Raw genomic sequence first — 23061 nt, 5'->3', positions numbered from 1 at the left:
ATAGTGTTCTATTTACGTTTCACAGGCTCAGTGTCAGTCTTAAACATCTGAGTGTGTCTTATCCTAGATTCCCTGTACTCTGGGTAACCAGTAGGATATACATGGAATAATTAATGAGACTCGTCCTAATTGATCCATTGTTAATTAGTCACAAGATGGAGAAAGCTTAGTAACTGTGAAGACCACTCCTGTGGCTAAAGAGACCCCTGGTGGACATTTAACAAATTGCATGTTTTTGGAACAAGGTTGAGAAAATATGTTGTATATATTGTTGTACTGCCACCAAACTACTAAGATGTTGAGCACAAAAGACCCAACCTTATACAAATGAAAGATACTCACTATCATGTGAAAGCCAAGTATATTGAACTGGTGATTTATAATTTCCCAGGTAAATGATGTTGTTGATTGCCTGTGTAAACACATTTTTTTATTCTGAACTATTTCTGTTTTGTTTACAGGTTTTTACAACTTTTCGTTTTTTTTTTTTTTGTTGTTGTTAATTTTTTTTCCTTGAACGTTGTGGCCTTAGATCATCTGTTCGAACCTTACCAGTGTTGGCTTTCGGACAAGTCTGTCGAGTGCAGTGTGCGGTCGCAGGAGACCCCTCCCCCTCCCCTCCCCCCCCGCCCTCCACGCCCCACCTCACACCCGTCCCAGAGGTGCAGCTTTTTTTTCTTCATCCCCTTGTTTGTGATGCCTGAGCGCTTGAGAAGCACCGCAGCTCCGGGCGAGTGCTGTTCAGCAGTGGACCCCAGTCCCCTGCACTTTCATCTGGACCTCGGCGAAGGGCAGAAGGCAAGCACAGTGTTCCAGACGTCCTCGTGTTACACTGACATCAGTCAGGCTCTTTCCGGGGGGCCACGGTCAGCTTTTTCCCGTTTGCTGAAAGGACGTGACGCAGTCTGCTTACCCGTGCGTCTGGGTCGTTCTTCGGACTAGCGGACTGTCGAATCGAAGGTGTGTTCTCGCCAGAGTGAGAGAAAGCACGTCTGCCCTGCTGAGAGAGCTCAGTTTCGGCATCCAGTGGAACATCCTCGCTCACGGGATCACCAGGCAGGAACCAGCACACCGCTCACCCGTACGTCTTCCACCGCTGCTCGCTTCAGCACGGTCGCTCTCCACGTGCGTGGGATGAGGCTGACTTTGATTTTTCACCAGGAGGAGTCGGCGAGGTCCCTTGCGTCGAACACTGCGTTTGATGTACGCTGAGCACGATCGTGCCGCCTGGCATTGGAAGAACACTGCCGACCGCCCTCAGTCAGGAGGACACCAGCAGAAACCGAATTATCGATATCGACCCTTTCCTTCAGTATCAGCAGACCTCACCTGCGGCAGCCCGCTCGTGTTCTTTGAACCCTAAACTTTATTCTCGACTGATGTCAAGTCAAGGTGCTGCCTAACATGTAAAAAGTAAGAACAGTCGTTAAAAATGTGGCGCAGCGCTCACTCAAAATGGACCGCAAAGCAATTTCATTGTTCGAGACATTGATGAAATGTAGACGTTGCTCTGCATTTCCACAGTGTTGACATTTCAATGGTGGCCATTGCACAACGTTCATTTAAGCTGAGCGCTGCACCTGTTTTTCCTGCGTTCTCCCTCTTCTTTGTCAGGACACCGTTAGGTGAGGACGCGTTCCTCTACCTCAACAGAAAATTATGGAGCGGCTGATGTGTACTTACGTGTGACAAAGGCCCAGCAGGGCCAGATTTGAGGGTGTTTTAGAGTAGACAGATTCCTACTGGACGGTGCTGTTCATCAGGGTCGCCAGAGTACTGCTGCTAATGGCAATATCATTGTTGAGAGTAGGGTAGGTATAACTGATTGGAGATTTTCAGTGTTAATTCTTGGATGTTGATTTGGTCGCTGGTTTTTTTTTTTTTTTTTTTTTTGCTTGTTCTGTATATGCATCATTCACGTTTTGGTTTTTGTCAAAAGTCTCTTGGAACAAAATCCTCCAACTGCTTCTTCAAGCTTGGGTCTGTGGAAGTTATGAACGAATTAGGAATTTTGTTTGTTCAGTTTCTTCACCACGTGGTCACAGGGTGGTGAGAAGTTGCCACAGCTACCCCACACTGGGTGGCTTGTAATGTAAAGTAATTAATGCCAAAGGTATTATTTCTATTTTTGTATATTTATTTATTCTGCTTTAATCCTCATGACCATTCAATTCCAGCACAGCTGGCTAATTGACTGGTTATGGAGGCTTCGTTTCGCAACATATTTCTATGCGATTATACTTCTGAAACCCTCTTGTCACGCACCGCACATTTATAACTTGATTTGATGTTAATCTTCGTCTGTGACTCGATTTGTTTTCACTTTCCAAACAGCCAAGTCCCAAGATGACCCAAATACAGGAGCATAGTCCATGTTTGCAATGTTTTTTATATATTTTTATTTTATTTTTTTGCAGTTCCTAAATTGTACGGTGGCATATAGGACTATGTGCATTAGAAGGCTTGACTATTTCTCATTTTTAACCACAATTTTTATTGCTATTGCTAAACAAAAGAAAACTTGCAGGTTTTATGCTTCCCCCTTTGAATACTGAAGAGTCGGGGCCTTTTAGTTTAAGGTTGTGTTATATTTATGTATCAATTGAGCCTACAATTAAGATTTGGTCCCTGGAGTATTTGTTCAGCCATTTGTTCTCTTAGTTCAGAGAAATGGCTAGTCCTTTATATCGAATGAAAAGTCTCCAGGAAAATCTACTTTTCCAACTGAACGATTGGCATCCCCCCAAAAAACGTTTATATATTTCTATTTATATTTCCCAATGTATTTATATGGTACATTTGTAGATTAATTTAAACTTAATGTATTTATACCAAAAATTGATTGATGCAATCCAGCAATTAGAACAAAAAGACGCACCTGAGAGGTGAATCTTTTTATTGAGACAAACTGCTCGGCCCAGTAAACATAGGACATTATCTGTTATGGTTGGTTTGAATTATTGTTATATGTTTCAGATTTATCTGTTATGAGTTAAACCACTTGGCAATTTGTGTTCTCATGCTTTATGATATGGTGTGACTTGGATGTCATGGAAGTTATTAACCAAGTGTCCCCACCCCCTGCACGCACACAAGTACTATCGCATCCACTGGCCCCCACTTTTCCCAAGTCATGAAACAGCTTAACAAGCATTTTCCCTCACGCTATCTTTGTATGCATTTTATTGGTAGTAAAGCAATACAAAATAGAAACGGATGATCAAAAAAAAAAATCATGATTATCTCTTTTCATTTTAATATTATCATTGTACAAAGGATCCCCTTTCATTTTCTATTTTTTATGAAGCTATAGCAAGTGTTGATTAAGATGTTTGTACATAATATTGAATGTATAACCTGCCTGTAAACCACGTAGAACTGTACAGTTCTTTTCTTGTTTTGTTTAGATTTCTGTAGTAAGCAGAGTTAAAAATAGAGCTTACTGTGTGTTAAGCTAACATTTACTGAGCATTTTGCACTGAGAAAAAAATGTAATCAAGTAACAAAATCTGCATTGTGGTTGGAAGTAGCACTGGTTGCTATGGGGTCTGCAGAACTCCACCTGGGGTGACCAGTAACCCCCTACTACGTTCAAAAAAAGAACTGAAAACCACACAGTGTTGTCTTTTTAGGATGTAGGGAAAAAAATGACAATAAACCTTCATGCAACACTACATAAAAAGAATATGCGCCTCTATTGTTGGGTATTGCTGTTGATATTCATTTGCATTAAGTGTATTCCGGAAGCAAAGGGTAATTGGAATGGGTAAAGGCAGCTAAAACGTTGTTCTCCTATCGGATGTGTGATTGATTCCACTGCTGCATTCATGGACGCAGATCTCCCCCAACTTTGGGAAAACATTAAATGGCCTCGCCAAATATTACCATGTGTATTGGATGCTACTATTAGTGTCCCCCTAAAAAATTTTTTTTTAAATTTATTTCCTGTTTGTTGCCGCCACTGCACCCCTAAAAAAAAAAGAGAGATCTCTGTCCTTGCCTGCAGCCCTGTGCTTCAAAACATGTACTGTAGAATTGTAGAATCTGTTTCACCTGTTTGAAGTCGTTTTGCTGAATGCCTTAGGGAGTAGATTAGCTTCCATTTCATGATTTATAAACCTGTGAATGCTCCAACAATTTATACTTCTTAAGTTTTTTTGTTTTTTTTTTGGTGGAGGGGCTGTTATTTTTGTGTGAAAAAAAAAATAGCACATTGAAGCAGTTTTTATATTGTTTTCATTTTGCGGCTTTTGTAGTAAGTGTGAGTGCTGAACTAAATGTGTTGTGGTACAAGGTGTGTGAGTGTTTGGGGGGGGGGGGGGGGGGGCTTTTCTCCATAGTACATGTTTCCATTACACTCAGCAGATGTTATATTAATAGGGACAAGGCGAGGGCAAGGCTTCTGTGTACTTCCTGTGTCTAACAGCCGCACGGTTAGCAGCTCCTGTAGCAAACGGTCAGGACAGACCAGTTTGCCTTTATCATGGTCACCTTTAATACAATGCTCATACTTCATCCCTTAATAAAAATGCAATGAAGGGTTCGCTCTCATTATGTAATATCCCATGTTCTTTCCAGTGAAGCACGTACTGCCTTTGCGCACTTGTCGTCTCTGTATATGTATACTAGCAAAAAGTGAATCCATTAATCCTAATGCATCTCCCTGCCCATTATCTGTACCCACTCCGATATCTTCCTGTCCACTATAAACCAGTTTAAAAAGCAAAACAACTGGTCCAAGGTGCTAAGTGCTTGGGAATTCATATTTATTTTTAATATATATATATATATGTATATATATATATTGTTTGTTTGTTTTATTTAAGATACACCTGCTGAAGACAAACCATGCCATTATGACTCTGTTCGGCAGATTCTGCTTGGTTTACACTGGTTTCATGCAAGGACAGCTTTATGAAACATCTTTCAATTGAGTTTTCTGTTGCTCAACAGAAAAAGACAAAATCCTTTTTTTGTGTGTATTTAATGGATGTAGTGTGTTGAAAGATATTGTATTTGGTTTACAATAAAAAATGTTTTGCTTTTGTTCTCGTTTCAGTTTTTTTTCCTTGTTAACCTTGTATAAATCCTTGCAAATCCTTGTTTTTTCATTGAGCCAGAAGATGAAGATGTATCTGTACCTTTTAAAAAAATTTTAACAGGAGTAATATGATGTAAAATATTTAGTTCCTTTAAACTGAACACTGCAGGCCTCTCACAATGTGTCTCTTCTGTATAGATTTTCACTTCTGACGTGCAGCCCATGAAACAGCTACCACTGATTAGTGAAAATATGAAATACTATGTAAGCTATGCCAGTAGTTCAAAAACACGGTCTTGGGGAACCATGTGTATGCTGGTTTTCACTCCACCACTGTTGTAAACACAGAATTATGAACACATTGTTTTTATTAATTGCACTTCCGATGTTTTGAGGGATAGCTTACCCTCTTAAGCAGGGGTGCACGACAAGGGCTGATCGATTTCAGAATTAAGGGAAAAAAATATTAGAGAACTTAAACACATGTATTCGGCCACCTTAAATGCTCAAGAGATTGGCTGTAACAGAACTCAACAAACGGGTCCCTACGGACCGAGTGTGAGAACCGCTGAGCTGTGTGCTAACTCAACCGCCCAAGTGACCAACGCCACATCCTCCTGAAGAGGGCAGTATAACAACTTGAGCTTTCCAGATAGAAAAGAACTTAAAATCTCAACTAGGATTCAATAGACTTAATATCTTAATATGTATCTGTTTTCTATGTATAGCTCACATATTAAAGTAAGTGATCTTGTGGTACTCTGGATAGAGATGCAGATTGCAGATTCAAATCCTGATAGGGACACTGATTCCGGCAGACTGAAAGGTTTTATTTCCAGAAGAATAAACTGGTAACACACAATGCAAGAGCATTCCACAGATTGTTCACCAACACAATATGTTTGTTTTATATATTGTTTTAATGATTCATTTATTTTTTTACACTTAACATCTGCTCTCTATTTGAGTGAGATAATAATAATAATAATATTATTATTATTATTATTATTATAAAATGTCATCAAATTGCTGTACGGAGAAAGTTACCATTACCAATTCTTCCAGTTCTGAATTGCTAGTTGTGCTTTAAACTATTTATGCCTTTGATAAAGTGCAACTAGTAGTTTGCAATCTGGTGAAACAATGACAACAAATAACAGTTTAAAAAAATTATCAATGGGGAACTAGTCTGTGATGTAACTGAAACCATGTAGCCAGAGTCCCACGGACTGGTGCACTGTTGGCCATAGCATTCTTGAGGGGGGGGGACTCGGTCCGCATGGGTATTTGCCACCTCTTTATACTACAGCGACTCATCTCATTAATTGCTAACTAATTGACATTTTTGTAAATGCAATAATAATTGACTATTCCAAATTGAAGGAGAATGGTTCAGATCACAAACAATTGTCTGAGATAATTGAGATTGGATTTTCATTCTGGTCATTGCTTTACAAAGATCAGAATGTTTATCAGAATGTTCATCAGCATCTGGACAAAACTTTCAAAACTCACATTTACATCATGATGGTTGAAGAGGATTCCAAAAGTAAGCAGAAATTAGCAATTTGGTCTATGGTATTCCAGTGTGTTGCAAGTACTTTACATGTATTAAAATATTTGTACAATCTGGATTCAAATAATTTAACAAGATGCTCACACAACATTCAACCAGATTCCACTGAAATGAAGAAATACCACAGACATAAGATCAACACAGAAATGTATTTATTCACAATCAGTTTTGTACAATTCAGAAAATGTGCAAAATATGATTTTACTGTACATACCTAAATTAAAACGAAACGGTGCAGTTCAGTGATTGGCAGTCAGAATAACACAAGATGTGCTAATCGTGGTGGGCTTGATTAGTGATGCCTTCTCTCTGCTTCTATGCAGTTCGGGTGCCACTGTCTCCCTTGTCTCTGCCAGCGATGCTGGACCCACCCCCGGGTCGAGAGCCCTTGTTCCCTTTGTTTCCCCCAGAGCCCTTATTCCCTTTGTTCCCTCCAGAACCTTTGCCGGCCTTACTTCTTCTCATCCGGATCTTATGCTGTGAAGAAAGACATTAATAATCGATAAGCAATTTGTTTTCTATCACACCCAGTTTAAAAAAAAAAAAAAAAAAACATATTTTGAATATTACTTGCGTTATTAAGGAATTGTGTCATTAAGGAATTATACAGAAATTGCATTATTTTCAGAATATTAAAAAATATAGCTCCTCAGCAAATACATTATAGACATCTGCAGAGGAGGAAAAGATTATATCAAATGCCATTAAATGTAAAAATAGTCAATGTAAATTTGCCAAGCAAGAGCACAGTAAGAAACTAAAAAAGTCCCCTGCCAAGAATGAGAATGAGCTCTCATTGAACCAATTAAGTACTTTAATTAATTTTTTTTCTATTTAATTTTATTTGTATAGCGCTTTTTACAGAGAACTGTTACGAAGACACTTTACAGAGTAGCAAGGCAAGAGGACTGACCCTTAGAACACAGTGTACTTTGGCAAATCTTTGCTATATTTGCAATGTCACTTTTCCATAATAGTGGAGACAAGTCTTTCTGGATCAGTCTCAAATGGACTGATGCTTTGCAGTACCCTGGTTACAGTACCTGTAGCTGATTCGTGGTCATGGGTTCACATGTGATGCCAGTGCTCTGGGGTATACTGCTCTCAAGTACCGGCTGAGAAATCGCCATGTTGCACATAAATGATTTCTGAATAAGTGGAGAATGTCATAATTAAATCATTGTCAAATAACATGAAATTGTTCAATTTTCAAAAGATATAATGCAGTATTATTAATTGCAATAGAATTAACATTTTTTCTATAAGAATAACATTTTACTATGGTAATTAAAATAAAGCTTGCATTGTTTTAAATGTATTTTCAATAACACAATCATGCATATATTTATATAATGACAACACGTATAATAATAATAATAATTATTATTATTATTATTATTATTATTATACTTTTTGGTTTTGCATCCCCCCACACTTTTACCCCATAGTCCTTACCCCATTCCTTTTTAAGGGACACTGTTTGCCTGTCTGTTCTTCTGTGCGTTCACAGATAGTCTCATGCAGAGGGAACGTTAGCTTCCTGACCACCACTGGCTTGTCCACAAATTCAGCAGTGGACACCTTGGGTTAAAGATTTAAAAAGTCAAACCAGTAACCGCATCATTTAATTAATCTCATTGGCCAAAGCTATAGACCTACATTCACTGCATATTATTTTAAACAGCCGGATGTTTTATTTAATGCACGTCTTATGAGGGTATGTCAAATGTCTGTCAAAGGGCTCAAAATATTAAGAACAGCAATACGTTGCCTTGCACTATAGCCCTTAAACCGCACTCAAATATGTGTAAACATTGCAAAAACATAATGTTTACGATTGTGCACAGTCAAATGCCGTGTTAATTCAACTCGTACTGTGTTAATACAACTCTACTCTTATCAGATAACTTTTGGTCCCACATTCGGTATTGATTCCCAGCACCGTAACTTATTGACGATCGGTGGTGTTTTCCTTTTAATAAATCAAGCATTTATCTATCAGCGGTTTGTTTTCGTTTTACTCACAGTTTCAACTTGCAGAGCTCTCAGCAGCGGTCTGAAGGCGTATTCTTCCCCAGCCTGTTGTACGTACCGGGTGGTCGCATCTACGATGACCCCTTCGTAGCTAAACTCCACTCCACGCTGAGCAGTGGCCAGCAAGGCGGTCAGTGCGACCAGTAGCGATTTCACGATAGCCTTCATAGTTTGAGCATGAGGGGAGATGGAGCTTCCCGTCCTTTTATACCCTGTCAGAGTGGAATTACCAGAGTTGAGCAATACCTTGTCCCTCAACGAGCAGAAAAGCCTACGTTGTTGAGACTTGCTGGTGTGTTCAATTTCGTAAGAGCGTACCAGCTGTGCAAAGAGGCCAAAATATATTATTTACGTTCCAGACAACATCTGGAGAGTGCTGCCTGATAGATTTATGTTTTTCTACAGCAGTTTGATAAATAGAACTACTACTGTGAATGCAGTCAGAAATATGAAACAACCTCAAAATCATATATTGTAGGCTGAGTGGACGTATTTAAATGCTATTAAATTCTGTATTTGATCATGGAATATAATTGCATTGCCTGTTCTTTGTCAATAAAGTAGTAATAATGCTATGATGAAATTCTACTTGCCTACAGTATTCTATATGGGTATTTGTTCTTGGTTCTCCTGTTAACTCTACATGAAGAAAATGAATACTTAAGCATTTTAATGGGATAACAATTGCAAGTGTAATCCAACTTCACAATATGAGCCAAATCTGTGCACACCCTCCATTTGTGGGGAAATGGTTGTAAAAATAGAAAGGACTTGAAGGATTTGTAATTTACTTCCAAGTGATTCCGGATTATTTTAACACACACACACACACACACACACACACACACACACACAGGCTCACCACATATAAGGCCATACAGTACACACCCTAGCAGAAAATGCTGCACTCAAGCATGTGCACACAAACCCTCAGAATTTTTCTGCTTTTCTCTGTTTCATATCCTTTGGATGAGTGACTGAGTACAGCTCACTCAGTACATATGCTTTGAGTATTACTCAGGGGATGAAAATGTAACAAATATAGTTATTGCCTCAAAACTAAATCAATTGGAACCATTAAAAAATAATGTTAAGCAATAGTTGATTGTAAGTAACAATGTCTGTTAATTTGTCACTGTACATGAAATTCTAAGCAGGGGAACAGGTTTCCTAGTTGGCCATGTCCTGAACTATAAAAAGTAATAATATTGAAGAATTAATCATAACAGCTTGTACAATTGAATGTGCTGAGGACTGAGTTGTGTAAGTTGCTCTGGATAAGAGTGTCTGCTAAATGCCTGTAATGTAATGTAATGTGGCATGTATAAAATAAACCTTGAAATGTAAAAACTTTTTTTGCTGACCACTCAGCAATGGCGGGGTATAATGTCCATTGGCTAAACTGTTAGGACCACTCCTGCTCCAGTCACCCAGCCTGATCCACGGCTCATACTTTTCCCAACACTTCAGCCACTCCTCTGCCTAAACCAGGAGTGTGGGCAAATTAGAGGCATACACACCAGAGTTCCACACGACAGAATAATTGACAGTTACATGAGCAAAGTTAGCACTCTACAAGGCTATGCCAAAATAACTGTAAAAATAAGAAATGCAATGGCTACATCTTTGGGTTTCACCAGACACAGTGCATTGGTGCTTTACAGTATGTCCAAAAACAGCTGATATGGTCTTTTGTGGTTATGGTTCTGGAATTTCTTCAAGCATCAAAACTAGGAAATTGTGCAACTCATGAAGAAGACACTGACATTTTAGGAAGAGGCAGAGTTAAAAAAAAAAATTTTTTTTAAAATGGGAATGTTAACGAAAGCGCTGAAAACGTTTTCCTGGAGCAGTTATTATGTGTAATGCCCAAGAGAACAGCACGAAGCAACCAGTGTAGCTCAAAAGAAATATCTTTTGCATTTCTGGCTGACATTTTACATTATGTTACAGTTGTACAAAATGTACATTCTTAATCAAAATTAAAATAATAGTTAATATTCCATATAACCTTGCTGCTGTGTTTCCTGTAACTACTGCTGTCAGCGGGAAACTCCTGTGGAATGCATCCAAATGGTCATCTGGCGTCAATCAAGCAGTTGTGTTCAAAGGGAAAAGTACAAATCTGACCTTTCCAGCAAGCACAGAAACCAGGCGATCAAGGTTTATATTACATAAATGTATTCACATGAAAAAAATATTCAAATAAGGATTTGAAATGGATCATTTAAAGATTTGAATATGGGGGCCAGATTTGAGTACCCTTGATTTCAGGTATATTGCCCCCCAAATGTTTGCCCCAACTTACAGCTTGGTTAGCTCTTTAATACTTATTAAAGTGCACTTATTAAATGTTTTTTATTCATTAAATTGTAGGCGTATATAATTTTTATTGTTTAGTAAGGTATTCCTCAGACAAACTTGTATAAAAATATGCAGCCTAAATCATAAAATATGGACGATAGTTAGGTTTGTTCTCACACCATATTACGGTATGACACATCCATCCGGGCCGTTGCCATTGCTGTGCCAGTTTTGGAGAATGGAAGTAAACAAATGCCACGTCCTCTCGATGTGTTTTTAGGTATTACTGAGAAAATCAGTATGCAGTGTAAATTTCAGTTTCAGGCCCAGATTAATAGCCAATGCTTACTGTGGCAGTCAAGTTGCACAATAAACTATGGCCTACAGAAAGATTAAAGAAAATGTCTACTTTGAAATTTCATGTTTTATGGGAGTATTGCAAGCCAAATATATTTGCCCCTCCAAAGTATCTCATTGGTTTGGGGGGCGGCAATGATGCTTTGGAACTGGGGCTGTCGTATGAGATGTAAAAAACTTGAAATGTTCCTGTGCGTACACAAACACCAGAGTAGGCATGCAAAATTTTCTTTGCGGCTATGCAGATGTGCTGCAGGTCACATTTTTTCAGACGTTAGAATATTTTTCCAGTCCCCTCACACGAAGCTCCATAGGCTATTAAACCATGTGTGTCAGATTAATTTTTGTGGGAAGCACTGAGGCGCAACATTGTGGGCCATCAACTAGCCTATTGCAACACTTGCTGTTAACATTATCAGTTGTGCAAACCTTACATCATGTCATAATAATTATAATCCAGAAACGTAATATAGTTGACAGCCACACTGAGAGTGAGCAAGCAAAGCCTTCTATTGATGGCTGTCAATGACAATACTGAAATAAAACAACAGTGACAAATACTATGCAATGCAAAATTGAAATATATAACATTAACACTGCAGTAAACTATGAAAACATGGCTGTGTATCAATAGTAAGTACATCACAGAAAATTTGACCATATAAGGACAATTTAGGGTGTTCATGGGGTGGAATTGTAAGCTAATTCACGGGCGGAAAAGGTAGGATGATTTATAATTTATAAACTGATTTTTTCATAAATTGATCTATAAGTCATAGCCATATGCTCACATTTAGCTGTGAGTTAAGTTATGTGGTCATTTTTGAAGCTTTAGTTTTGTTGATGATCATCTGTTGATGATTTTACGACCACTGTTCCTCTTTATTGATGCACATCGCGTTTGGTATGAGCTGTTATAATTTTTGACACTGTTACCAATACTACATAAAAATTTTGCAGTTTTTGTGATGAATGAACCTGCAATTCAGGCACTGAATTTGGAACTCATGTCACTTGGGAAATTTACTTTTCAACGTGCTGGATGTCACAACTGTTTTATAACACACAGATCTAATTGGCATTAAAAAATATAACGCCACTGTGTAGCAGCCTTTGTAATTGTATTTTAGTCCCTTCAAATTTAAAGTACTTTTTCATAAAGTGTTTCCATTATTCTGTTCATGACTTGTAATTTCTGCTTACACTACAGTATATGAAAAGATGCCTTTTGATGGCCTGTTTTTTTGTATTTTTTACATAAATGCTAAATGACAAATAAACAATTCCCTTAAATGCATTAGAATGTGTGCCCCGCTTTCTTATATTATTCTTCTCATTTTCTTCTAGTAACCTAATATATGGATCCCTGCTAGGTTGCAGAAGGTAAATTTCTGCAACGTCCTACATTTCATTTTACATACAGTCACTGACTTGCTCTTCTATGGCCTTTCTGATTTGGTTTGCTATTGTATGTTCTTTCTGATTTGGTTCCACCCTACTACACTTCTCATCTCTACTGTTCCCTACTATTAGCAAATTCACGTGTCACATATATTTATTAATTTTTATTGATTTTATTGATTTTTTTTTAACTTAAGGATAAAAAAAACCCTCATCAATCAATCAAATTTTATTTATATAGCGTATTTCACAGCAATTGTCGCAATACGCTTCACAGACAAGCCTGGCCTAAACCCCCACAGGAGCAAGCCTAAAGCAACAGTGGCGAGGAAAAACTCCCTGTGGCAGATGGGAAGAAACCTCGGAAGGAACCAGGCTCATGAGGGAAACCCATCCTCCTCTGGTCGGCTCAGGGTGTAGATTGGTGACAAACATGGTCAGTCAGTCAATGTTTACATCGTTCAAATTTATTGATTGATTGATTGATTGATTGAAAAAATCCCCATCATGATTTTAAGCACATCCCATCGCTGTAATGTCCAACTAGAGGGTGTGCACTAGACAGATGTGTCCTGTGTTTGCAACCAGCTACAGGCAGGCTCAATAGGGCGGTCATAGGATGGTCCTTCCCTGGGTGATGCTACGGCCAATCGTGGGTCAATGCCCGTCTCCGGTCAGTTGGCATTAAAGGAATAGTCCCAACTTTTTGGGAAATTTGAATATCGGCCAATTTTGCCGGTTAGATGATAAGATCGGTACTAATTTAATCCCTGTTTGTCCAGTACAAAAATATTAGACAATATCTACAAGCTGCATACTAACTGTGCTGCCTCTACGAATGACTGCAGGCAGAAGCAACGTTAGCTTTGCTAATTAGTGATGGAAATACACTTTCCAGCATCACCTAAAGCTGAGTTATTTACTCTTGCACCTTGTGAGTTCATAACGACTAAAAATAAAAACAGAGATCTCAGTATTTTAGAGGCAGCTAAAATCAGAACTATGACAACTAATCATGCATCCATCCACTGGGTGCAGTGATTAGTAGCTGTGCAGCACAACCTGGAAGTGTGGGTTGTCAGGTATGGAATACTATTGGCTGCAGTGGCAGCAAAAGGTCACACAGTCAAGGCACACATACCTGGCAAACCCAACTCAGGCTTGTATTATTTCGCTTAGCAGAGCTAACATTGCTTCCATCTGGTAGGACAAGTTACCGTGCATCCCTAGATATATAGTCTAATATTTTTATACTGGACTCATAGGGATGAAATTGGAAGATCGTATCAACAAGCAATGTAAGTTAGCCAAAAAGCAAATTTCCAAAAAAGGGGAGACTATCCCTGTAACGTAGTCAGGATTTCTCCAGGGGTAAATGCTGATACTGTTTCATACTGTAAACTGTAGCACTCTTTTTGGTCCTTGTTGCAAGTAGCCATGTTTTCTGTCCAGCCGCCCATTTCTTCATCCAGTCTTCTTTCCTCCCAGTGGCTTTCAGGAAGACACAATGCTGTACTCTAAATGGCATTCTCCAAAAACATACGGTGCCAGCCTTACCCCAGATAGCATCCTCCAAATAGCGATGCTGCCAGCAAATCACAAAGCATCCGAATGGTTATCCTTCCAGCTAATCACCATGTCAAGACATCAAATGGCAACCTCCAAATGGTTATCCTCCCATCAAATCAGCATATTTGACCTCAAATGACATCCTACAAATGGCTATGCTGCCAGCCTATCACAAGTCAAGACACCAAATGACATCCTCCAAATGGCTATGCTGCCAGCTATTCACCATGCCGAACATCAAATGACATTCTAAAAATGGTTATCCTGCCAGCTAATCACCATATCTGACCTCAAATGACATCCTAAAAATGGCTACACTGTCAGCCAAACAACATGCTGGACACGAGGCATCATTCAAATGGTTATACTGTCAGCTAATCACATCGGACGACAAAACGGAGTGAAAATCAAAATGTCATACGACGTCCTCATACGAGATTTTCCTGCACTTGTAAAACCCTCCAGAACTGACGGGAGGACATTGCAACGATGGGACATGTTGATGGGGATTAAAATATATCTCCAATGGGAAAAATTAAATAACACTTGTCTTTGCCTCACTGCCACACCCAGCTGTCAAAAGGAGGGAAGAAACAGAAGATAAGGTGGGTGAGTATTCTGTCTGGGATAAAAGGGAGCAGTGAAACTAACATTATTACTCGACTGATAATTGATCATTAAAATTATAGTTACTATAACACCTTTGCCAAGATAGCTATCCAGCTAATAATTTCCTTTATGACTAGCTAATGTGCAATTATATTTTAAATAAGGATTAGCACATCTCCCAAATTAATGCAATGGAATGCACCTCCAGTGCAACAGGCATCCTTGCCTTTCCTGATTTTCATAAATGAAATTCACTCAGCATGAGGAGTGCTCAGATGTACCTGCAGAGGCATTTTGTGATGTGATTTATACAAGTATCCCATCGTGTGAGAATTAAATACCTGACTGTGGGGTGCATCCACACGCTATACTCGGCTGGACTGCTGGAGCCAGGGGTGGAGCTGTAGCTGCTCCAGGGTGGGCCGGTCTTTTGCCCGGGGCCTCAAACAGCACAGAATGAAGTCCTTGATCCCTGTTAGGGAAAGAGAAAAAACATGAATGGACAAGGAAAACAGAGGGTGCGCCCAAATGCCGCTCAGCCCTCTCCTGCTGGCTCCTCACCTGATGACAGCCCTGCACAGAACTCCACGTGCCGCATTTCCCTGCTGGTGTACGTAGTGAAGGGATCGTTACCGCAGACGATGTTATACAGGGTCACACCCACTGACCACACAGTCCCAGGGCCCGCCAGAAACTGTTCTTTTTCAAACCATTCAACTGGCAGGAATTCGGGGGTCCCTGATCAACAGACACAAGAAAAATCAGTATGCCATACCTTTTGGCATTTAAAAAAATTAGTCTTTGTCAGGATATAAAAAGAGTTCACACAGCAACACATAATTATTTCATGATTATGCAACATGCTATATTTCCGTATGCATCACAGTGTGACTGTTTGCTCCAGACATCTTCAAAACACCCACTAAGATGCATGAACTGCCCCGCTCACTGACCAGAGAATTCGTTGTATGCAGTGTGCTTCAGTGGGTCCCCACACCCAAAGTCGATCAGTTTGATCTCCTTTGTGTCTGTCTGGATCAGGATGTTCTCGGGCTTCACGTCGCGGTGAACCACTCCATGATTGTGGCAGTGCTGTAGCGCCCCAAGCAGCTGCCCGGTCACACTTCGCGCCTGGTCCTCATCCAGCACACCCCCCTGTTCCTGGCAGTACGTGAACAGGTCCTTGCAGGGGTCTGGACGCTCCATTGCCATTACATATGAAGCAGGTCTATCGAACCAGTCGAAGAGTTTCAGGATGTTGGGATGACTCGATGGGGTGTTAACCATCTGAAACAGTCCGACTTCCTTGGGCATGGGCATTTCCATTCCAGGCTGCGGAGAGAAATCAGGCAGTTTTGGTGAGAGCTGGCCAAATCAGCACATAACATGGGGTAGGTGAGCAAACTGCTAGCTAACAATTATATTTTCCTATTTTTAAATCCCATACCTTCTATGTTGTTGACTTATTAGCCAAGTCACCATTAGTGTTATAACTCCACAAACGAGAGTGATTAAGCTTATATTAACACTTAAACCTGAACCTACCAGGTGTTTGAAGTTTGCGGTTTTAGTTCTCCCCGCCTGAGTTTCAGCTCTGCAAAATACAATATTCTTGTGGGACTCCATAAATTATGGAAGCGGTACTTACCAGCTGCAGTTCTTCATCGTCATCTTTCCTGACATATTTGAGGGCCACCTGAGAAAAATACATTTGAGAGATAAAATTGATATTTTAAACATGGTACTTTGTAACGTAGAAAAAACTTGTGAATGACTTAATGTGCTGTAAAAGCTGGTTTGTCATGTGATGGAAAGTAAACATTTGGGTGTAGATGACAACGTTTCAATGGCTTGTTATTGGGTACAGAGCATAGAGAAGGTGAATTCTTACCGGCAGTCCATCAGATATGCGGATCCCTGCGTACACAGAGCCATATCCTCCTTGGCCGAGTAATTTTCCTTTTTTATAGAACTTGTTAACACATGCTGAAATAAGCAGGTAGACACCAGTTATTTCCCAATTAGTTAATTCCCAATTCCCTGCTTTATAAAAACAGACAAGATCCTTCAGAATGTCCCAAAAAGTTACAGATAATAATAAATGGAAGTGCATTCAATTTCAACTGTCTTCAAGATGTGATGTTTAACTTTAAAGACATCCCAATGCATTTACATATATTAATGTCTTGATAATAAAATAAACCACTTAAAGTCAACCGCAAGGCATCCTAAGACAATGGTGATGCCTACTAGCTATGCTAGTCAATATGGGCCTCGTAACAGTTCATATAATTTTAATGGATAACAATATTACATTTCATTATTTGCTAAATAAATTTAGAAAAACAATGATGCATGATTGCTCAATGCTATGGTCCTAACTTTTCCGTGTGCTCTTAATTTTGCCATTGGAGCTGGAGAATTTGTCTCCATAGGCCGAGATGCTCTCTTTCTCTGGCTTTCTCTTCCTAACTGGTTCCTCCACAGAGGTTGACAGTGCTCTCTTCTGCCCTACAGTTGTCCCCTTCTCCGGTACTTTTTCCTGAACTCTCCTCTCTGGTTAAAACGACATGCATTAGTCTGAATCAATCACTTCAAAAATGGAGGCTAGCAAGAACACGAGACCACATTACCTACAGACCAATTAAATATCTGGTCATTTACGTCAATACATTTTAACAACATTGTATGATTTGTAGGTTTAATTGTGCTGTACACAACACTGGAATTAACAACAGTAGGAGGTATTTTTTCTATTCAACCTATTTCCAAGAAACTGCTTTCACCAACATAGTATTTGGTATGGCAGGTCAACATTGAATGAATCCACAGATCTTGACAGCATAGTTTAACTTGGATAGTGTCACCAGATGTCTAGAATATTTAACTAACAACTGCAGCAGATTTCGCCTCAAAACCTATAGCACATCAGTACATACAAATATGTAAAAAAATAAATATTGCAGCAGAAAAATTTGCAGAACATGCAAATAGGATATTGTATATAATTTCTCTAATGAAAGTGTGGCTATTTAAAGCGCGTGATGTATCCTGCATTGCTTAAAGCGTACCTATCAAGAGATTATCTCTTGCTGCTACTGTATGCTACGGCTGTGTGGTAGCTTTTAATGTGCATTCTGTTGGCATGCTAACCTCGAAGATGGTAAGGATCACGATTGACTTGTCTTGGGCTGAAGAAGTTATCACCATAGGTGTGTCTGCTCTCCTGCTCTGGATGGCAGTCGTCCGAGGCTGAATGGAATACAACAGAATCTGCCAGTCATGATCTTATTCAATTTTTCAAGTCATACACTGACCAGTTTTTGTCAGACAACACTTTTGATTCCACTTCCAAAAGGGATCGTCAGAACTTCCTAATTGCAATTTACATTTTATAGGGCTTAAATCTTAAAGTGTTGATTATAGTGTATGCCAATCTTGCATTATTAAATTCAGTACTGCGAAGGAAGCCTAAAAACGGTCTTACATGATATCTTCCTCTTCGGCATCCTTTTAATTTAAATAAGCAACAGACTAAATGACTAATGCTCAAATCGATCAAACGAGTGATGTTTCACTGTTTTCAGAAGTGTTTGGGGTTATTTTCCTCTTATATATACTTAGCCTAGAATGTTTGTTCTGTGACGTAAACAAAAGCACCGCTCTTATATTCACTGTGATATTCGAAATGATAAAACTGATTGCGGAGAATTTAGTTTCTAAGTACCGAGTTTAAACGTATGGCGAGGAAGCCAAATGTGAAATAACTATAGGCCGGAACTACTGTAAGCTAGTTAACCAAATAGCTAAGTAATTATTTGGTTTGGTTTTGCTAATATCTCAGGTTTTGCAACAACATTTTGGAATAAAGGGTGCATTGATAACTATATCATCAGAAAGTTTGGCCTGTCTCTCTGCTGTGATTTGTGCTAAATGGGTTTGCGTGGGTAAAAATCACCCCCTGGCAGTTTACATAGGCTAACCAAAACCAAGTTTCCCGCATGAAATAGCTAAGTATAGGCCATTTCAATCGAAAATATGTCGCAATGTGTGGTTTGGGCTAACGTTATTCCAGTCAAAATCACTTTTCAGGTAGCTCTAAACTGTGACCTGAGGCAAATTCAAGAAGCTAGCCATGCCATACCTCTAAAATATGTTGGCTTTTTAACCATGGACATTTCCATCACAATGTCATTGTTTTTAGGCCTATTAGCCACGCAAGGCTTGTTCCTGTGTAAAGCCTGAGACAGCGGTCGCCAAAATACATTAGACTACAATGGTAATACAAGCAAGATGAGCTGGTGAAGTGTGGCATATGTGGAGAAGGCAATGGTATTTACAGTGCTAAGAATATATATACATGTTTTTAGCTATATTAAAACATGGCTACATTCAGTGGATCACTAGTGCCAGCCACATAGCTTGGTGAAGCGGATTACTCACTCCCATCAAATGACACTCGACAATGGTAATAAAACTGGCCGTTAGATTTACACGGTTTTATTTTAAAATTATTTTCAAACTGATATACAAGTGAAGACATCCCAGGAGGTTAAGTTCAAATTCCGTACTTTTCCCTTTGAAAACAACTGCTTGATTGATGCCAGATGAGCATTTGGATGCGTTCCCGAGGAGTTTCCCAATGACAACATGCACAATAGTTACAGGAAAAACAGCAGCAAGGTAGAACGGAATGTGCTGCCCTGTGCAAAGCACCGGGGCATCAGAAGGGAAGGTAATGTAGGAGCGAATGAAAGAAAGAGAGAGAAAATAAATGCAATATTCGTATGAAATTCTAATAAGATACTTTGCTAATGTGACCATGTCATTCATTGTCAGAGGGAATTTTTTGGGTAGCATTCAGCTTTTCCACCCTGTCCTCTACAAGCATTCTCTCAAAATATACATTGTATTTTGTATTAAAACTGAATTAAGACATGACTTCAACATAATGCCCTCAACTGTAAAATATAGCCCCATTATAATGACAGACTTTTTTTTCTTGATTTGGCAGTTTAACCACACGTAGCTTTTATTAAAGAGTGTTTTTAAAAAAATAAATTTTGGTTTCATCAAGTAGAAATTACAGAACTTTTTATGCATAGACCCACCATAATGGTTGGGACATATTAATGCTATGTAAATTAGTCATGTCTAGTAGTTTGTCATATCCTTTGCATGGAAAGTCTGTGACCCTATAGAAATCACCGTGTGCTGAGTATCTTCTCTGCCAGGCCAGTACTGCAGCCATCTTCAGGTCCTGCTTGTTTTGGGGGCCTTTTAATTTTTTTTTTTTTTTTTTCAAGCATATGAAAGCCATGTTCAGTTGGATTCAGATCATGTCAGCCTCTGTAGTTCTGTTTGTAAAGTCTTTTGCAGACAGTAGTCACTAACACATCCACATCTGCCTCCTGAAGTGTTTTGGATCTGTTGGACAGGTGCTTGAGGTGTGAGAGATTTTTCTTTATTATAGTGAGAATTCTTTGGTAATGAATTGCAGAGGTCTTCTTTGGCCTACCAGGCCTACTGAACTCACCACAGCTTTTGTTTTTCTTAATTACGTTCCAAACAGTAGATTTTGGTAAGCTGAAGGTTTGACCTGTGTCTCGGTTTTGACCTCTGTTGTTTTTCTTTTTTTCTTATTTCTCAGCCTGATAATAGCTTCCTTAAATTTCATTGGCACAAATCTGATCCTCATGTTCAACACCAATAACAGACTGACTCCAGACTCAATCAAAAGCCCAGAATAAAAACAAACTTGTACCTGCACTAAGGAAACAATTGAACATACCTGACTAATCAGAAACACGTTTGAAGCTATTTATCCCAAACATTATGAAGCCCCGAAATCAGGGTGGGTGGGGATGGTCTATGTATAAAATGTGTGGTTATTTCTGCATGGTGAACCAAATACCCCTTAATAAAAGCTGAGAATATGCATTTTATCCACGTTAGTTTTTTAAAATTATAAATCAAAATTGTGGAGTCAAATGAAGGAAAAAAAAGTCTTTGTCTTAAAAATTACAGAGGTCACTGGATATTTCCAAATGTTACTCATATTACTGCTTCATTAAAAAGGTGCACATAGGACTTATGGACTTCTTGTTTACACAGCCCTGCTTGTTTTTTTTTCTTGTGTACTCACAGATGGAAAAGCCAGGATTGCACTTGTAATGATGTGTTTGTACTGGGTCTACAGAAACTTTCCAGAAAACTGAGTTTCACAACAGAACATGACCTTCCTGATTTCTGACATGACGTACGTAGATAGTCCCAAGGAGGCCATGTGGAGTTGTTTAGTCTTAATCTTTAAAAAGCTCAGACCCCATGCTGTAATTGACCAATGTGTGACTGAGATGAGAAGTGAGACACATAAGATGAAGAGCTCTGTTGGACCTCTGCTGCTGCTCTCCCTTGTTGCTTTTGTCTCTGTGACATTGGCCAGGAGTGTCTTCACCTTTACAGATGTCCTTGCCGCGGCCACTGCAGACTTCAACCAGAAAAGCCAGGAGACAAAAGCTTTTGGACCTCCAAAGAAGGGCGCTTTGCGGTCAATGGTACTATATGTCTGATTTTCACTTCTGTTGCCTGCAGCCTTGCAAACAAATGTGTCTCCAGCAGCAAATGTTACTTAAATATGAAACCCAAATGTTTGTATCTGAACTGTGGCTTTTCCTGTCTTCCCTCCCCCCTCTCTCAGTCGATGTTTGAGCCCGGAGATGGTTCCGTCATGATCAAGTCCATTACGTTTACGCTTAAGGAGACAGTGTGCCCCAAATCAGAAGACTACCTAAAGGAAGAGTGTGTCTTCAAGGACAATGGGGTGAGTTCACACTGTCCATATTATCCTCACAATGTTTAGTCCATACTAGTGATGGAAAGAGAGAGTGATCACACATAAACTGCAGAATGCTTGAACCTGCTAAAAGATTTATTTTCCCTTTGTGAAACAAGATCATTATTTTATTTAATAAAGGGCAGTTTTTAGTGTAAAGTTTATGTGAGGCAGTGAGCTGTTAAAATTTTTTTAAATAGATGGTGACTGGACCTGCTGCTCATAGACCACTGTAATGCGATTTGCAAAATGCTGGCAGATCAACTGCTGTCAGCTGCAGCAGTCCAATAACTGCAGGGATAATGGGAAATCACGCAGATGATTATGTAAGGAATATGAGCCTCTTGAACTAGTGCCAGTAAAACATTTGCCTTGTGAGTCAGGTCCTTCCAGTAGGTGGCGACCCTGTAAGCTGATGGTTTCTCTGTTCCTCCTCATCTGTAGTCTCTGAAGAAGTGCTCCAGTACAGCTACAGTCCTCAAGTCACAGCCAGGAGAGGCAGCATCTCTGACAGTGTCCTGTCAGGAGGTCACAGACCCAGAGGAGCGCAAGGTACAGGCATTACATCTGATTAACCTTCATGGAACACATAAAATATTTAGCCAAAGCAAGCAATATGTCAGTATGTGGACTAAATCAACTTTTTATATATTTTTAAATATTGATGCTTTGACATACCATTACAGATAATGTTTTCTTGCCTTTAACATCAGAAAATGCATTTTCATCCACTCAGATTCTGAAATGATCTTTTTCTCTGTCATATTCCATCCCCTCAGGTCAAACACTGTGATAATCATCAGACTTATCTTTATTTTTCCAAATGTGCATCTGTTTACATTTCATATATTCAAAATTTCTACTCAGTAATTCTCACTTTTGTCCTGTTTTCTAGGAACTTTCAGAGCCTCCAAGTTGGACAAAATATTTCAGCAACTGGTGAAAGCTGCATGAACCCACAGTATTCCAATGTTTGGGCCTATTTAATATGACAGCATATTACTTGATAATTAAAAATCAATAAACAATATTTTGAAAGGTACACAGTCCCTTGCAGAATTGTTCAGATCCTTGACAAATTCTGACATTTTACTGAATTACAAATGCTACTTTCATACTGTGTGATACTTCAATTGAAGTACACATACAGTAAGTATTCAAACCCTCTTCCCTGGAAGCTCCATGTTTTCACAGATTTTAAAAATTGTCCATAGGCCTCCTCCTATGACCCGTTAAAGTAACTGCCACATTTTCTGAATATAAACCCCATTCTGTTTAAGGATCATTGGTCAGGTACCAAAATTGAAAAAAGTTGAAAATGAATTCTAAAGAGCA

The 23061-nt window shown here is 39.2% G+C and overlaps 3 protein-coding genes and 1 long non-coding RNA gene across 5 annotated transcripts in view; 2 read left to right on the top strand and 2 right to left on the bottom strand.

Moving 5' to 3' along the window:
• atg9b (autophagy related 9B) overlaps nucleotides 1–5047 on the top strand; it is a 29858-nt gene extending 24811 nt beyond the window's left edge. For both annotated transcript variants that reach the window (XM_035429629.1, XM_035429630.1), the window contains one exon: nucleotides 462–5047. The gene's annotated coding sequence lies outside the window, so the exon portion shown is untranslated. The remainder of the gene's footprint in view (nucleotides 1–461) is intronic.
• A 9639-nt stretch (nucleotides 5048–14686) lies between these two features.
• Nucleotides 14687–17379, bottom strand: LOC118233584 (serine/threonine-protein kinase pim-1-like; the record flags this gene model as incomplete). Its single annotated transcript, XM_035429343.1, has 7 exons — nucleotides 14687–14855; nucleotides 15233–15363; nucleotides 15453–15629; nucleotides 15845–16223; nucleotides 16540–16587; nucleotides 16783–16877; nucleotides 17274–17379. Coding segments are annotated over 6 exons (912 nt in total), but the record flags the coding sequence as incomplete, so codon positions are not given.
• Nucleotides 17380–17389: 10 nt separating this feature from the next.
• On the bottom strand, nucleotides 17390–19726 carry LOC118233118. The gene is made up of 3 exons (XR_004766451.1): nucleotides 19463–19726; nucleotides 18045–18143; nucleotides 17390–17447 (listed from the first exon to the last, which is right to left on the bottom strand). It is a non-coding gene; the product is annotated as an uncharacterized LOC118233118 (long non-coding RNA).
• Nucleotides 19727–21104: 1378 nt separating this feature from the next.
• Nucleotides 21105–22770, top strand: LOC118233117 (cathelin-related peptide SC5-like). The gene is made up of 4 exons (XM_035428482.1): nucleotides 21105–21448; nucleotides 21592–21714; nucleotides 22171–22278; nucleotides 22622–22770. Exons 1-4 carry the CDS (start codon nucleotides 21125–21127, stop codon nucleotides 22667–22669), a joined length of 603 nt encoding a protein of 200 aa, XP_035284373.1. The 5' UTR covers nucleotides 21105–21124; the 3' UTR covers nucleotides 22670–22770.
• Nucleotides 22771–23061: the final 291 nt, after the last annotated feature.

Source organism: Anguilla anguilla, chromosome 8, assembly GCF_013347855.1.
Source record: "Anguilla anguilla isolate fAngAng1 chromosome 8, fAngAng1.pri, whole genome shotgun sequence".
Taxonomy (NCBI): domain Eukaryota; kingdom Metazoa; phylum Chordata; class Actinopteri; order Anguilliformes; family Anguillidae; genus Anguilla; species Anguilla anguilla.
The sequence above is the reverse complement of the archived record's forward strand: the minus strand, read 5'-3'. Positions and strand labels throughout refer to the sequence as shown.